Consider the following 17,931-nt stretch of genomic DNA (forward strand, 5'->3'; position numbering starts at 1 on the left):
ATAGACGTATATTTAATTCTAGACGAATTGCGGACCACATTTAGATGTCTAAAGTATGCGTTTAATAGACGTATATTATACATCTTTTGCCCACTGGGTCACTCGTATTTAATACAGTCTCATTTTAATAACTTCCCCCGTTTCTCTGGTAAGTCCAGGTTTTACTGCTTGTTTCAATGTGTTTTCATTCTTTACATTTCATTAGTGTGAAAGATGTGACCCTGTACTGGATACAGCGCATAGAAACTGGACGGACCTCTGTTCACGACTGAAGACACTCAGGATAAAGAGTTAATTAATTGTAATTAATGTCATGAGCTGTAATGAGTCCCGGTGTCAGAGTAAGTGTAACTGATAACAACACAGACAGTATTATATTAGTGAGAGTAACAGTCAGGAGATCAAATCTCTTTCTAATAAAATGGGACATCACCCGACTAATCAAATTCTGGAAATTTTAAATAGTTTTCTTGAGATTGAAGTAACGGGACACTTTAATCGGAAAGTGTGGCTATAAAAAGCGAAGTTCCGGTTTTTATACTCGTCCAGAGACTCTCCCTGCTCTGACCTCTCCTCCAGGTCGTTTCTAATGTGTCTGTTCTGGCAGGTTTCTGTCTAAAAACATGTTACAGGACTCCCATCTCCTGTGGAGACACATGTAGGGTCGTGTCAGAGCAGAAATCCCACATTGTAAACCAGTTTAAACTGGGACGGGGTACAACTTGGATCAAGACAAGAACTGAGAGGTTCATCAATCAGCCTCAGGACTCTCTCCCACTGGTGTCCTTTCCTCTCTCTCTGTGCTGTTTCCTAAAAACCCCTCTAATACCCCATGTACAAAAGAAGACTCGCTCGTCACTCCTGTTCTGTCCTGGTGTCGCAGTAACTGGGACTGAAGCAGACGGAGAGGAGATGCGCACTTCCAGAACTTTCCTTCCCGCTCGGTTCTTCCAGCTGAGCCCCAGACGGACTTTTCGCCTCCTGAGGAAAGAGCATCTTCCCACACAAACAGCCCGTTTCTCTCGGAAACACCAGCAGCCCACAACACACACAGCACAGGGAGCGTTTTTACCAGCTGCACCGCCACACGGACACCAGGACTCCCCTCGTCTGTGTCAGGGAACCTATAGGTAGAATTGGAGGATCCTTATGCGTGACCGGAATCCTACAGAACGCAAAGTAGCAAAGGGATGATCCAAAGACGAAATCCAAAGGCTGGGTCGATAAGGGAGGCAAAGGGTCTGGTAATGAGAGATATCCAAAAACAATCCAAAATAAAAAATCAAGAAGGCGAGGTCAAAAGGCATGACGTGAGATAAGGAGAAAGAGGCAGAAGATTTGTAACAGGAGATCAGTCAAAAGGCTTGGAAACACGCACTGGAGAATACTACAAGAGGCTTCTCAATAGTGAGCGTGGGGATGTGTGTGTGAGGGGAGTTTAAATACTGAAAGGAAAGGGGTGTGATTGGATAATTGGTTAGGGAGTGAGAATTTGAGGAATCTGATGGGTTCAATCAGGGATGAGATTATGAAACAGTGGTTCTGGGAATGCAACGCCGTTTGCGAGGGAGAGTGTGGGGTGTGACAGGGATAGAACGGCGTTTCCGAGGTAGAGTGTGGGGCATGACACCACAAAAATTAAATATATTATTCTGCTTACTTCTCATGCAGTCTTCTCAAGTCTTTGGAAGGACTATGAATTGGCTTTCCCGCAGATTAAATGAAAAACTTCTCCGTCTCCCTTCACAGCTGCTGACCTGGGCATTACAGCTTAGTTTAAGATTAAACATCTGATAAAACACAAATAAAATGCAAGAAAGGTACATTCCAGATTTTCTCAAAATACTGTAAAACATGGAAGCTATGGAGGTGGAGGTCGGTTGTTCTGTATTGACATGGATTTTAATGGGCTTCTATGAAAATTGGCCATGGTGTGAGTGAGTCCTGTGATGGACTGGTGTCACATTATCTGCGATAGTGCTTTGCACCCACTGCTTGCCAGGATTGTTCCAGTTCCACCACAACCCTGAATCGAGTGGATGGATATATGAATGTATATTAATCATCTTACATGTTCCTGTTCTTCACTCTATAGGCATCCTCTCACGAGGCACCAGTAAATGTAGGGGTTTTGCGCTTAACTGGGACAATTATTAATTGTAGCAGCAAGTCACAAAAATTATTCTTCTGATGGCTATTAGAAACAACCTTGCAGGATAACTCAAACAACGCACACACGCGGATACTAATACACGACAATACATTTATTAATACAAAAAATGTGCGAAAACATAACAGATCTTATAGTGAGGGTTAGCAGTATACAAAAGGTATATATTCAATCACGAAGAGTTACAAACCAAGAGGGACATGCATTTCGTAATATCATTCATTTAGACCGTTTTGTAAATGAACTTTGTCACAACTTGTACATTAGATACTCAAAAGCAAGTACATGATTCATAGGAATTAAATTGATATCAACTCAGGTTGAGGTAACAATTGAATTCTCGAGCTGTAATGCAGAATGTTGAATACTCATCCCCTCTGTGGGGATTCAGATCTCCCACGGATGCAAAGAAGCAGTGGCAGGCTGTTGCCGTGTCCAATCGGCGCTCTCTGGCCCGGTGCAAGGCAGTGCTGGTTCGACGTGAGAGAAGGAGAAGGAGGGAGAGATTTCTGCTGCAGTACGCTGCTGATGCTCTCTGAAGACCAGCTAGTTAGTGTTGGCTGAAACTAGCAGAGTTTGCACACAGAAAAGTCACAATCTTTAGACAGGAAGAAGACCGGTTCGTTCCCGATGTAGCACGAGTCCTGAATACTGATATTCAGCTGTCCACAGTTCCAACCATAGTTTACTCGTTGATCAGGTGAGCGTTTGCGGTGGGTTCACGAGGCTTGCTGCTGGGCTAACCTCGGGTGGATCCTTTGGTTACACGCTGGCAACCTCCGTTCTCAACTCTTAGAACAAGGGAAAGTCCTGGGACTGGGACACACTGGCCGTTACGTGACTGTCTGAGCCGAGTCTGAGGATGTCCAGGAGGAGCTGGAGTTGTACCTGGAGGAACTACGGTTGCTCATTGGTTAAAAGATCCATGGGCATTCGAGAATCATTTTGTGACTTACTGCTACAATTAACAATTGTCCCAGTAAATGCACAAACCCCTACAGTTATTGGTGCCTCGTGAGAGGATGCCTACATTTATTGGTGCCCTGTGTGAGGATGAGTAACCATGAACTCTGACCTTGGGGTTGTAAACCACTTGGGATGAGACTCTCCCTTGGAATCTCCCAGACAGTGAGGCACCAAAGATGACCATTCATTAGGGTGGTTGATGTGTCTCAGCTTAAGGAGTTGTTCCTTATCAGAACACTCTATCAGCTAGAAAAACACCTTAAATTTGAACCAAATGGAATGGCTTCTCTGTATCAAGCACCACTTGAGATGAGGGAGAGAGAGACTGGCAAGGGAGCAGCAAACTTAATTCCTGTATTTTAATAAACCTTGCCACTACAATGGTCTCTCTCCTGTGTGAATGCGCTGGTGGGTTTTTAAGTCACTTGACCGACTAAAACTCTTCCCACACTGACTGCAGCTGAATGGTCTCTCTCCTGTGTGAATGCGCTGGTGGGTTTTTAAGTCACTTGACCGACTAAAACTCTTCCCACACTGACTGCAGATGAATGGTCTCTCTCCTGTGTGATTGCGCTGGTGGGTTTTTAAGTCACTTGACCGACTAAAACTCTTCCCACACTGACTGCACCTGAATGGTCTCTCTCCTGTGTGAACGCGCTGGTGGGTTATTAAGCTACTTGACTGACTAAAACTTTTCCCACACTGACTGCAGATGAACGGTCTTTCTCCTGTGTGATTGCGCTGGTGGGATATTAAGTTACCTGAGTGACTAAAACTTTTCCCACACTGACTGCAGCTGAAAGGTCTCTCTCCTGTGTGAATGCGCTGGTGGGTTTTTAAGTGACTTGACCGACTAAAACTCTTCCCACACTGACTGCAGCTGAACGGTCTCTCCTGTGTGAATGCGCTGGTGGGTTTTTAAGTGACTTGACTTACTAAAACTCTTCCCACACTGACTGCAGCTAAACGGTCTCTCTCCTGTGTGAATGCGCTGGTGGGTTTTTAAGTCACCTGACCGACTAAAACTCTTCCCACACTGACTACAGCTGAACGGTCTCTCTCCTGTGTGTATGTGCTGATGCCTTTTTAAGTGACTTAACTGACTAAAACTCATCCCACACTGACTGCAGCTGAAAGGTCTCTCTCCTGTGTGAATGCGCTGGTGGGTTTTTAAGTCACTTGACCGACTAAAACTCTTCCCACACTGACTGCAGCTGAATGGTCTCTCTCCTGTGTGAACGCGCTGGTGGGTTATTAAGCTACTTGACTGACTAAAACTTTTCCCACACTGACTGCAGCTGAATGGTCTCTCTCCTGTGTGAATGCGCTGGTGGGATATTAAGTTACCTGAGTGACTAAAACTCTTCCCACACTGACTGCAGCTAAACGGTCTCTCTCCTGTGTGAATGCGCTGGTGGGTTTTTAAGTGACTTGACTGACTAAAACTCTTCCCACGCTGACTGCAGCTGAAAGGTCTCTCTCCTGTGTGAAGGTGCTGGTAGGGTTTTGAAATGCTAGACTGACAGAAACGCTGCTCCTCCCTGTGCCATAATATCAGTTTGTCCACTCCATCTGAGCAAGGCCTTGAGTGATTTTTCCTCATCCTCTGATCGTGCTGGGGTCTCTTATTCTGCAAATGCTCCGTGGAATGGTCTTGCTCCGTGTGCTGAAACAGAGCTGTATTTTCTCCATCGTGTCCTTTAGTGTGCTGCTCAGCAGTGTGAATCATCTGGGACTCCATCTCCAGCTCTCTGAGACTTAAACCATCCAGTTCATTCAGTTGTTCCTCTCTTTGCCCAAGAACAGACATACTCTCCAGTTCATTAAAACTTTCAACAATTTTCTCAGTAACCAGATTATTAAACCTGTGTGTTAAGTCATCAGATGCTAAGGGATTACACGATTGTTTGAGACTGTGCAATGACAGTCTCTCCACTTGAACAGAACAAGGCCTAATTATCAATCCCTGTAGGAGCTGCTGTTGCTCCTCCCTGTACTGACTCTCCTCTTGGTGCTGTATCTCAACACTGTTCTCTTCACCAGGTACATCAGTCTGCTGCTCTGCACAGTCAATCAACTGGGACTCCGTGTCCTGCTCTGTAAGATTAAAGACATCCAGTTCTTCACTGTGCTCTTGTACAGAGACACAGCCCAGTTCATTACAACCTTGTGTAATATTGTTCGAGTCCAGATTATTCATCTTCTCTGTAAAATCATCACATACTAAGAGCCCAGGTGTCTCACTCTCAGGGTCTGTCTTCATCGTGGGCACAGAGTCCAGATCCTTGACACTCTGTCTGCTCTCTGTGTGCTGCTCCCTGAGTTTCTCTTTCTCTTGTGCGGCAGTGAGCACTGTCTCCTGCATCAGACTGGAGCCCCACTCCTCCTCACTGTGCTGCTGTTCAAGAGGAGCCCTTTCCCCAGCTTCAGAGAGAGTACTGGCCTCTGAGCCTGTAAACACAGGACAAGAAAACAAGACCTTTATAATAATAATAAAAAAACTATTTTATATAGCACCTTTAAAGGTGGCTTCTCAAAGCGTTTTATAGAATGACAACAACAAAAAATACACAATATAAGCACGATGAAAATACAGTTAGAGGAGACAGTAGATGGTGGTACTAAGTACAGTAGGAACAGAGGGGTAAAGAACAGTTAAAGGCTCTTCTGAAGAAGAAGGTTTTGAGTCTGGATTTGAAGGAGTTTAGAGAAGGTGACTCTCCGATGTCCTTAGGGAGAGAGTTCCAGAGCTTGGGGGAATAACAGGTGAAGGCCATGTCACCTATACAATGTAGACAGGCTTGGGGGACAGTAAGGAGAGCAGAATTAGAAGAGCGAAGGTTGTGAGGTAGGGAGTAGGGTGATAACTCAGACAGGTACCGAGCCATGGAGAGCCTTATAGGTGAGCAGGAGGACTGTTAAGTCGACAGGAAACTTGACAGGAAGCCAGTGCAAGGACTCCAGGATAGGAGTAATGTGAACACTTGCACTAGACCTGGTCAGGATTCTGGCTGCCGAATTGTGGACATACTGGAGTTTGTTCAATGGGGATTTTGAAACCCCAGAGAGTAGAGCATTACATCAGTCGATTCAAGATTAGACAACACTTTTCAGCCACAGTTAGTGATAACATAGGGTGTAGTCGAGGAATATTTCTGAAGTGAATGAAAGATGTTTTGACAACATTCTGCGCATGCGGGTCAAACGTCAAATATCATCCCCAAGTTTTTCAATTTAGACTGAAGCTCAAGTACAAGACCATCTACAGATAGGGTTTCACACTGATTTTACAAAGTTGATGGGTGGTGCCAATAAGCATGGCTTCAGTCTTGTCACAGTTAAGATGAAGGACATTTTGAGTCATCCAAATTCTTATGTCAGAGATGCAATTAGAATAGAGACAGCCACATCTGCGTTGGGACTGGTATGGATGTATATACGAGTAACAATAGCATAGTAATGATAGCTGAGGCGATGTGATCTTAAAAGCTTCAAGCTAAAGCTGTAAGCTTTACGCTACACAAACACACGTCTAGTATACTCGCAATCAATTTGGGTTGTTTAAGCATAGAGGAATAAGAGGGTTTAAGGGGGTTTCTGATAATACATAATTTTAGATATACAAGCTTTGTCAGAAACCTACCATGTAAAAAGTAAGACTACAGAAATAATAATAATACATTACATTTACATAATACAGACACACTGACTGCACACTACAGTACATTTACACTACACTGAGAGTGAGGGATTCATACAGACACACTGACTGGACACTCCAGTACATTAACACTGCACTGAGAGAGAGAGGGGTTCATACAGACACACTGACCAAACGCTACAGTACATTATTACTGCACTAAGAGAGTGGGGTTAATTTGCTCCGTGAAGTTGGCCCCTCTACAAACAGCACAAATGATTAAACTCACCTCATTCGTTAGTGTTACGTTTGTGGCGTTAAAAGTAGCATTTGTGCTGCTTTCAATTCCGAGATATAGAGCCTTGTTTTTTCGGGGTCGTGACATCTCTCAGCCCCCCTACAAGATCGTAGCGGAACCAGACTGGTCTCATTCGTTAGTGCTGCTTTTGTGCCGGTTTGTGCCGTTGAAAGTAACTTCCCAGCTACTTTCGTTCCTTAGATATAACATCTTCTTTTTCAGGTGGTGACGTCACTCAGCCCCCCTACAACGTTGTAGGGGAACCGGACCGGTCTCAATCGTTAGTGCTGTGTTTGTGCCGTTGAAAGTAGCGTTTGTGCTGCTTTCATTCCCGAGATAGAGCGCCTTGTTTTTCCGGTGATCACATGACCATGCACGGTGACTTGGACCTCCAGTAACACCGTCTGCCGAGTTCAAGCACTCTGTTACCAGCACGAGAGTAACAATTCTGCAACTCTGTTCCTCTGTTTGCCCAGGTGAGGGTATGGATTTTGCATTTAATATCATTATCTTCTATGCGTTTGTGTGAACAGGAAAATTAAAATTGTTTCCAATATCATACCCGTATCAGAAGAGTTGCAGGTGTAGCCTTAAAAAGCGAACATTAGCAAAATTGTATATTCTTACAAAGAGGCTTTAACGAACAAGTCTTAATACCTCGTAGCGGTGACCTTTTTTAAAAATCATAAGAAGTAATCAGTTTCGCATTGTCTCCTTCTTAAATAAACAGGCATCAAGGGACGTGTGAACATTCGACCTGTCTGTCGAGCCACGTATTTAAAAAGACTTGAATTTGCAACTTTCTGGACCACTGTTGCTCTTTTTTATGCAAAGCACATTCGCCAACGTGAAAAGGAACCAGGACTTCAGGACTTTTATTTTTAAGGGGCAGTATGTACAAAGTTTACACAAGTTCATAACACATCCTAGAAACAAGAGTCTATCATCTCACACATGAACACCGTGGCAATATTGGAAAATATTTATTTTCATAGAACAGAAGTGAACATATATCTAGGTTCTTTGAAAAATTGGCATTATCCACGTGTTTGTATTAACAAGGGTCTTATGCGCAAACATGAAACGATTAGCTCAGTCCTTTTATCTGTATTTCTGGTCAGTCCTTGGTGTAGAAAACAGCATGAGGGCACACCTTGAGCTCTGAAGACACAGATATGACTGTCTATAAGGACATTTACAGGTACCAACACACTCGGTACTTAAATTACTGGATGTGATGAAAACAATGAATGCAATTTGTTTTCCGACTTTGTCTGGTCGGGTGGGGGTGGATGTTTTACATTTTAATATAGTGCCTTCTTTTTCTGGCCGTGACGTCACTCTGTGCCGTCGGCACCATACAAAAACCACAAGTTCAAGACCACCAGATCTTTCAATTGTGATCTCTTGATCAGCTGACCCCAGCCTTTGCAGTTGATGTTTGATTTATTATCTGCATCTGTGGCGAAGACCTCTTCTTCCAAATCGTAAGTTTCTTTACAAACTAGAAATGCTATACTGTAATTATGATGCTACATTGACATCCCCACAAATTTATTTTAAAGTAAAGATATTTGAGAAACTTATTTTGTTTTATATCATGGGGAATACCACAAAAAATTAGTAAGCTTTATTTGTTGTTATCCTGATATTTCTACACATGCAAGTGAAACTTGAAATGACTTGTCACACTTCTGAATTTAAATTATAATGTTTTGTTTCTGTACATGTTACAAGGAGAATTGAACCCCAAAAAATCTCTGACATGTTACAAATTGCGGATGTGAAAGCTGAAATGAAAGAAGTGGTGATGGGCCTTGGTATTGCAGTTAAAGTGAGTAGGTGGGTCTAAAAAATATTAATTTATCAATTTCTATCTACATATACAGAAACATTTTGATGTGCACTTAAACTGTAATCCATAACAATGTAAAAAACTTAGTTATATTTTCATTTACACAGTGGAGGGAAGTCCCCATTATCTGTAGGGCACTTTCACTGGGGTTTCCAGAGAAGCACTTGTAGCGGTGAGGCTTATTAATAAGGCAGAATTAAGTGTTTCTGTGCTTTCCCAAATTAGGCCTCATCAAACTATTCATGCAGGCTGATTTAAATATGTTTTCTTTTGATAAGGGACAGATCCCAAAGGGGGATGCACTTAGCTAAGCCTGGCTATCATGATCAATGGTCATCCATTGGCGTCTATCTGTCTGGGGAGTGCCAGATGGACATCTGGACTGCATTCCTAAGTCTCAGGAGTAAGTGACTCATATCTCACCTTGATCAACCAATCAGGGACTGGTAGGGCTGAGTAACCCACGTGGGACTCTGATGCCCATGGAACTTTCAGACAATGAACAAGCTGAAGTTCCTCCAGGTAAAAACAGGCAACACAGAGGGCTAGAGTGGAATTCTGTGGACTTTTCTAAAGGGAATTCAAAGGAGAATTCCAGGGCAGGACGGCCCAGGAGCAGAAGGCTCCCAAGGGCAGGACATTCTCGCAGCGCGCCTCCTGACCATCCTGCGACCCAGCCCGGACAACCACGGAATGGCCAGTGTGTCCGAGTGCCAGAAGTTTCCTTTGTCTAAGAGTCTAGAGCGGAGGTTGCCAGAAAGTAACCAGAGGATCCACCTGAGGTTAGCATCAGCAGCAAGCCTCGTGAACAGGTCAGAACTGTGGACAGCTGAATCACTATTCAGAACTAGCTCTTCATCAGGAACGAACCGGTCCTCTTCCTGACCTGCTGGGACCCACAGTCATCTTTTCTCCTGTGCGCAAACTTTGCTAGTTAAAGCCAACACTAACTAGCCGGTCAGTGAGCATCAGTAGCGCACCGTCACAAGCCGCACAGCACAGCCTGGCACAGAGCCAGAGAGCGCGAATTGGACAGCAACAGCCTGCAACTGTTTCTTTGTGCCCGCAGGAGATCTGAATCCCCAGAGATTGGATGAGTATTCAACTTCACTGCATTACAGCTCGATAATTCAATTGTTATCCCAACCAGTTGATATCAATTTAATTCCTAAGAGTTATGTACTTGTTTTGAGTATCTAATGTAGAAGTTATAACCAAGTTCATTTACGAAACGGTCTAAATGAATGATATACTGAACGCATGTCCTCTTGATATGTGTAACACTTTGTAACTGATTGAATATATACCTTTTGTATTCTGATAACCCTCTCGATAAGATCTGTAAGGTTTATATGCATATTCTATGTATTAATAAATGTATCCTCATGTATTAGTACCTGTGTGTGTGCGTTGTTTGAGTTATATCGCATGGTTGGATTCTAAAGCCATCAAAAGAATAAATTTTGTGATTTACTGCTACAATTAATAATTGTCCCAGTAAATGCCCAAACCCTATAGAACTGGTGCCTTCAGAGAGCACACTAAATGTGTATAATTGTAACAGTGGAACAGTGAGTTTTTATCCTACACACTATATAACTGAAAGGATATTATTAATCACGTGAAAATTTGGAAGAAGAACAGTTGAAGCCAGGTTTGGTGAAATTCATTTTTTGTTACATTTTTGAGTGTTAATCAGACTTCTCTATACTTTGCATTAAACATTTCTCATAATACCCGGGCCATGGGTCTAGCTTGGGATTCAGCCATCACATGAACGCTGAGATTAAAGGGTGACATCACGGAGCTAACAAAAGAGTAGTGTAAAGCTCGCCACGATTTGTTGTTTGAGACTTCAGTTCTAACCAATATACAGTGTTTTGCATTCATCCTTATTTCTTTCTGGGGATTTAAACTACTCATCAATTGTTTGATTTTTTTTAAACCTTGAGCTTTTCAATTCCATGTACTGCACTACATATTTGTAATTTTTGATTGTTAATTCTTAATTGTGTATGAAAGTAGATATCAGACCTACTGCATGCAATAGCTTATTGAGGAGCTGTTGCCTTTCTATTGTTCCATTACCTGTAGAGAGGGGTTTATAATGTACATTGAAGTACCTGCCTCTTTGAAGTTCTGAGCATCTTTGGGAATGTTTGCACGGTTTACGTTGTTTGTATCATGTCCCAGAAGCAGCAGGCACGAAACTGGTGATTCCACTATTGTAGTAAATGTAGTAGAGTTAACCATTTGACAATAGATTATGGTCTGCCTTCACAGAGCATAGAACAGGATAAAATGAGTTTTGTGAGCTTTATTAAGTTATACCCTCACACAACAGAGTATATTAAGGAAGTACAGAGTTGGTATAAAATTGCATCATTTGGTGTGTTACACTGTTACCACACTTAAGAGACCAAGTAAATGTACTGGATTAAAGCTCTGCATTGTTCATTGTTATTCTGACATTGTTAAACATTTTACACATTGTTTGGTTACGAAAGTCGATGTGAGGACAGGATTTGTTTTTTTGCTGCCAGACATAACCTGACAAAAGAATATACCCAAGTGCTGCCGGGCTGCAAAGGTAACAAAGAATCAATGTTTACATGCATAACAGAGTAACTGCAAACTATAAAATCACACTTAAAACCTCACACTTAGAACAAAAAAATAGCAGAAGGATACGATGTTTTTCCTTCTGATGAAGTTCTAGAAGAAATAGGTGAAGCAGGGGACCAAGAGCCAAGCTGTACCCTTGATGCATGCCCGACAGCATTGGAAGACTGGGTAACAGAAATCTGTGAAGAATGCAGGTTGCTTGCTGTGGACAGTGGTGATAGAGATAACCTGCATTTCCTACCGGAGATTGTTCCTCATCTCACGAGGCTTGCTTGCTATCTCCCACTCAGGACTGGCTTAATGGTTGCACTTTTCAAAAGTGTGAACATCACTGCAAGCTCAGCCAGTGTGGAGGTGGATTTCAAAAACCTAAAACAATCAGTGCTGAAGCATGAGTTGACAGGTTCCTTATGAAGCACCTAGCACCCATAGAAGGTATGAGAATATCAATGGGTGCTCATGGTGTTTCCCAGCAGTGTGAGAGGGCCGTTATCAGTGCTACCACCTGTGAGGCAGAGACATCCAGCTCTCTAGAACAGCAGAGCGGAACACTTGTTATGAGTTCTGAAAAACAGACAGAGCTCAAAAAGGACAAAGAACTGGTGTATCCATCAAATCTGAGTTGCCTGGAAAATTGGAGAGGGCTTGCTGCACCACCTAAAAAACGGAAACCATCTTTTTATCTTGTGCCTCATTCTGAGTGGTTACAACATAGATTGTTCGGTTCCTGTGAAAAAGGCTGTAGTGGCTCTGATGAGGAACTGAAGCAGCAGAGACCTGCCCCCAGTAAAGGTGAGTGGAGACACTGTGAGTGTACTGAACACCTGTGCCTTTGATGTCAGTGCCTATGCAGTGCCTATTGCAATAGCAGGTCTTATAGCAGCTATGTTAATCAGGCTGTAGATAGCATCTACAACTGGTGAAACATTTGGCCCAGAAAGGTGTGCACAAAGATGTTTATGTTCTAAGAGCTAAAATTTTGAGGGACATTTTTGGTGCAACGAAAATAGTCAGGGCTGCAACAAGTGAGGGCTGAATGTAACATTCCAGAAATCATAGCAAAAGTGTTCTTAACAGTGCCTAGTGTGGTAGCACTGAGTCGGCGCTCATCGCCAAGTTGCCCCCTCCATTGTGGAGTCACGCAATATCCCATTTGTTTCTGTAGATTTGAATACGCTGAGAGCAAGAGGAGTAACAGGGCTATAGGAGGCTGTACAGAAACAAATTAAATTAAGCCAATCCAAATGTCTCTCTCAAATTGGTGACATGGGAGATTGGCTGAGTCATGAAGAAAACACTGTGCAGTCTCAAAATATCTTTGAGAGTCAACTTTCAGATTTTCCACATAACCTGGAATTAAACTGGAAGACCTTCAAATTAAGAGGTGTCACTGCGGTCTGCCCACCTGCCAGCAAACATGTCCTAGGTCGTTACATTGCATACTGCAAAAGACACGACTTCATCTGGGATAAATCTGATGATCTAACAAAGACAATCAAATCTGTGTCTTCAGTGGTCAAGGTGTGCCCTCACGCTGTATTCTATACCAAGGTCTGACCAGAAACACAGATAAAAATCTTCACATATCCCTTGATGCCTATGTTTACTTAAGAAGGAGACAATACGAAACTGATTACTGCTTCAGATTTTTAAAAAAAGACAATGCTATGAGGTATTAAGACTTGTTCATTAAAGCCTCTTTGTAAGAACATACAATTGTTTGCTAATGTTCGCTTTTTAAGGCTACACTTGAAACTCTTCTGATACGGGTATGATATTGGAGACAAATGTAATTTTCCTATTCACACAAACACATAGAAGATAATGATATTAAATGCAAAATCCACCGCCGCCCCCTACCTGGGCAAACAGAGGAACAGAGTTGCAGAATTGATACTCTCGCGCCGGTAACAGAGTGCTTGAACTTGGCAGACGGGGTTACTGGAGGTCAAAGTCACTGTGCATGGTCACGTGATCACCGGAAAAACAAGGCGCTATATCTCGGGAATGAAAGCAGCAAAAAAGCTACTTTCAACGGCACAAACCAGCACAATCCCAGCACTAACAAATGAGGTGAGTTTCATTGTTTGTGCTGTCTGTAGGGGGGGCAAATTCACGGAGCTTACTATTTGAATGAAGAATCTCTATCTGCTTGTTTGTTTAAGTGTTTAGAGAAAATTCCCACGACACTACTCAAAACTTTGCCCCTCTACTGAGCATATACTTTATTTTCCCAATATAGGAAACAGAGGAAATAAAAGAATTACCATTTTACTACATGCAATACCAGATGCAATCTCTTACCATCTTAAGAGCAAGAGTTCACATGATAGTAAATCAAAACCTGATAGTTTCCACAAAAAAAGTCTCTCTTGCGAGATAAATATTCAAGAAGCTGCTACAAAATATCATCTGGTACCTATTTTTCTATGTATATCACCATTCTCTCTTGTGTGTTAGACTTTCAGCAAGGAAAAGTATTTTTTGTACGATCCAGAACCTTGAATTGCAACAGAAAATGGTTTTATATATACACACTATGTAGCAAGATCTCTCAGTAACAAAAACAAAACCACAATAATTATTATAAGAAGGAGACATATTCTCCTGGTTCTGTGGCTGACCTATATATACATACAACAAAGAATATGCAAAATCTTTGTTTTAATCTGAAATTTTTTATACAAATGTATAACGCAATAACTTTTTCACACAGGGGCATGTAGGTTTGGATTTTTTTTCCCTTAATAATAAAAACCTTCATTTAAAAACTGCATTTTGTGTTTACTTGTGCTATCTTTGTCTAATATTTCAATTTGTTTGATGATCTGAAACATTTCAGTGTGACAAACATGCAAAAAAATAAGAAATCAGGAAGGGGGCAAACACTTTTTCACACCACTGTACATATCACAACCTGTTAAATATTCACTTTAAATTCATGAGCTCTTAAGCCCTATCTGGTAGTGAGGATGAATCAGATGTTAAATTGAGGAACAGTAGCTTGAGCCCCACCCCCCAGACAGACTGAGAAAGGGTTCACTGTCACACAGATGAGCACATTTGACAATGCAAGGCTCCGAACCGCAGAAGCCACAAATCCTGCTCTTGTGTCAATGTTAGAGGGTTTATAAGACATTCAACACACATTTTTGTATTGATTCATGGCGTAACTTGTCCTCCCTATTCACTAACATTATAAGAACACGTCCCAATTTTCAAACTTTACCCTAAGCCCTTCCTCCAGGTCCACACCTCCATGACACAGCGTAAATGTGGACTTCAAGTACATGAGGATTTGAGGGGCACCGTTACAAAAAGAGGGGATGGGACACCCTGCCACGTGATGTCACCGGTTTGTTACGCGGGTCAAAATGCTTCCTGTGGCTGTTGCTGCTTTTGCAGTGACTGAGTGCATGTGGACAGAATTTTGCAAAAAAAAATTCCTTCCTCCATTCGCAGGCTGATGAACTTGAATCTCACCGCGTCTATCCCTGAACCAAAAGGCAGTGACGCGTTGTGTTCATTCGTGTTGAGCAGACTTGACTCCAAATAGGAAAAGGAAACAAGGGAAAACTTGGTGATACCGCCCTGTTTATCCGCAGCTTTGCGTTACTAAATAAATTTAAACTCGACTATCCCAGTACACAAATGACAGTAGGAGGAAAATCATTCATTTGCTTTTTTTCAATGCAAACTAGGCTGGACCTCAAAGCTTTGTACTATTGAATATGTCTACTATTAAATATTCCATCTACAAAATATACTGCAGGTTAACCAATATTATATTCATCAAAATGGGGTGGCGAAATCAAATCTTTACGTCAAAACATTGTACCTAGAACACAAACAGGATGAATCTGAAAGTAATACATACTCTACAGATGTAAATAATACATACAGCATGAAAACCTAAAGTAGTTCACGTAGGGAGCTGCATCAGTATGCGTAGGCTGCAAAGGAACAAGTAGAGGTATATTCCTGTGCTGAAAAGAGAAGAAAAGAAACAACATTTCGGCTGTGGAGCCTTCTTCAGGCGTCAAAACCTTCTTCCACAGCTGAAATGTTGTTTCTTGTCTTTCCAGCAGGGAATAAACCTTTACTTGTTCCTGAACCGAAGGTAGTCGAATTTATGTAATTTTGTTTTACATAAAATATGCAAGTTTTAAAACCGCAAAAAATTATATTTTACTTTCCAATTGTGGGGGGAAAGCAAGCGCTGTCTTGATATTAGTGGTTCTATAATAATTAAGCCTGCTTTTACTACACCAGCTACATCACTTCTTCGTTGGATATTCCTCAGACTATATTCAGAAGACGGCAAAACAGAGCACAAAGCAACTCATCGTAGCAATTAACAGGGTCTAGGAAGAGAAGCTGACCGAACAAAGTTGTAATAATTTTCGTAAGACTCTTTGTGCTCTCCAGAAGATTGAAAAGGACAGCGGAGGACGGTCGGGGATGTAATTTCGCGAAAATTTTTGTTCTGTCTAAATTGCCAGTATTTAACACTGCACTGGAGTGGGGTTAATACAGACACACTGACTGGACACTACAGCACATTAACACTGCACTGAAAAAGAGAGGGGTTCATACAGACACACTGGCTGACTGGGCACTGCTGTACAATGCAGTATATTAACACTACAAAGAAGGGATAGTTACCGCCACGTCGATAAATAATCTGCCCACAAACATATTTCCAAGACTCCAAAGTCTCCTAAATTGCCTTTCACATGGAGAAAGTGTATCAATTGACGACATATTTCTGTCCACATTTAAAGAACAGTAATAACATTAATGAGAATATAACTAGACCACAACTAGTTTAGTTCGCAGAAAAGAATCCCTCGGCAACATCACAAACCTTTCCTACTTCGCTCTGCATCTCTCCACTACAGTTTCAACAGTGAGGGAGTTAAAAACACCGTTTTTAAACACAAACGTTACTAATTAAAAGTCACTGCACTTACCCGACGGCTCCGTTTCTTCATTTGTTTCTGCAGTGATTTCACAGGGAGGCATGAGTCCAACATGATCTGTCCCTCCCTGATCTCCTCCTGCTCCCGACTCCTTCTCCCACAGCTGCAATCGCACTTTAAAGGTCTCGTTTTCCTTCATTCGCGTTATTTCTGTCCCGAAACTGTCCTCCACACACTGTGTGATATTAATCACGGCCCGACTCACCAGGATCTGGGAGACGCTGCGGAGTTTGTCTTGAAACTCGTTCTCAGAGTCAGACATCCTGTTTCGGAAAACTTTTGAAACTTCATACACGAACGATTTGAGCAAAACCTCCACGAAACAGTGAAGCTCGTTTTCCTGTTTCATTTGCGCGATTTCGGCACCGAAAACATTGTCGACAGACATGATTTTAATCAAGACCCGTCTCCCCAGAACCTGGGAGATCTGGCGGAGTTTTTCTTCAATCGACTTCTCGGAATCATCTGTCCGGTTTCGGAAAACTTCCGAAACTTCATGCACGATCGATTTAAGCACAGTCTCCACGAAAGAGTGCGCCTCAGTTTCCATATTAAGCAACAGATTCTCCATTTTTTTCAGAGTCGATCTGAAAAACACAAACAATTCCTGCAGCTGCAGTGGCTGTAAACACGTGGGTTTGAACACAGAAAGCGAAACGTGGTCAAACAGAGGACTTCCGGGTTATCAGATGAACTTCCTTAGTGACCGTTGCTATAAACCACAAAAATAAATAATAATAAAATAATAATAAAAATCTGAAAAAAAAAATAGTCCAGAATAGATGTTTGCGTTATATTATAGTGTAACGTATACGGTCGACATTTTTTTTTTATTAAATGTGTAAATAATTTACAAATACAACTAGAGGAGCAGAAACAGATACAAGAGAAAAAAAACACGAACAGAAAAAAAAATTAACTGGCAGAGGTAACGGAGTAAATTATATTTTTTACATATATCAAATGTTTTCCTTGCTTAAGCATTTTTTTTCATTTTTATAGAATTTAAATAATATTTCAACTCCATCTGAAAAGTACTAAAAAGGGGAGTATTATTGGACCATTTTGATTTATGAATGTGAAATTTACTCAGAATGACTAATAAATTTGCTATAAATAAATTCTTTTTAAAAAAAGTTCTCTTACACAGTACAATATCAAAGTCCTTAAACCTAAAAAAAACACCTTTAAATGCCTACAAACAAAACTCTGCAAGTCCGTCCAAAACAACTTCACAAACACACACCTTACAAGTAAATTTAGACAGTACTTATTTAACTGGATAAAACCTATGAACAATTTTAAATTATATCTTTTTAGCTTTATTTGTAATTCAATATCCATCAGGAGTTATCCAAACTAACTTCCAATTTATATTTTCAAATGGTGCACTCC

General features: G+C 41.6%; 2 protein-coding genes across 2 annotated transcripts; both read right to left on the minus strand.

Moving 5' to 3' along the window:
* Positions 1–3,863: 3,863 nt before the first annotated feature.
* Positions 3,864–5,013, minus strand: LOC148671383 (uncharacterized). Its single transcript, XM_088631777.1, has one exon. It carries the CDS (start codon positions 4,944–4,946, stop codon positions 3,990–3,992), a length of 957 nt encoding a protein of 318 aa, XP_088487903.1. The 5' UTR covers positions 4,947–5,013; the 3' UTR covers positions 3,864–3,989.
* A 3-nt stretch (positions 5,014–5,016) lies between these two features.
* On the minus strand, positions 5,017–17,216 carry LOC148671384 (uncharacterized). The gene is made up of 3 exons (XM_088631045.1): positions 16,528–17,216; positions 5,113–5,587; positions 5,017–5,023 (listed from the first exon to the last, which is right to left on the minus strand). The coding sequence occupies exons 1-3, from the start codon at positions 17,105–17,107 to the stop codon at positions 5,017–5,019; spliced, it is 1,062 nt and encodes a 353-aa protein (XP_088487171.1). The 5' UTR covers positions 17,108–17,216.
* Between the last annotated feature and the right edge of the window lie 715 nt (positions 17,217–17,931).

Source organism: Lepisosteus platostomus, chromosome 5 (genome assembly GCF_059453375.1).
Source record: "Lepisosteus platostomus isolate fLepPlt1 chromosome 5, fLepPlt1.hap1, whole genome shotgun sequence".
NCBI lineage: Eukaryota > Metazoa > Chordata > Actinopteri > Semionotiformes > Lepisosteidae > Lepisosteus > Lepisosteus platostomus.

What these genes read in the sequence shown, in the direction of transcription:
- LOC148671384 (XM_088631045.1), bottom strand. Translation starts at nt 17,107, where the DNA reads ATGGAGAATCTGTTGCTTAATATGGAAACTGAGGCGCACTCTTTCGTG. An exon ending in TGAAGAAACGGAGCCGTCGG is followed by an intron (nt 5,588 to 16,527) that starts GTAAGTGCAGTG and finishes CTGTGTTTACAG; the next exon opens with GCTCAGAGGCCAGTACTCTC.
- LOC148671383 (XM_088631777.1), bottom strand. Translation starts at nt 4,946, where the DNA reads ATGTCTGTTCTTGGGCAAAGAGAGGAACAACTGAATGAACTGGATGGT.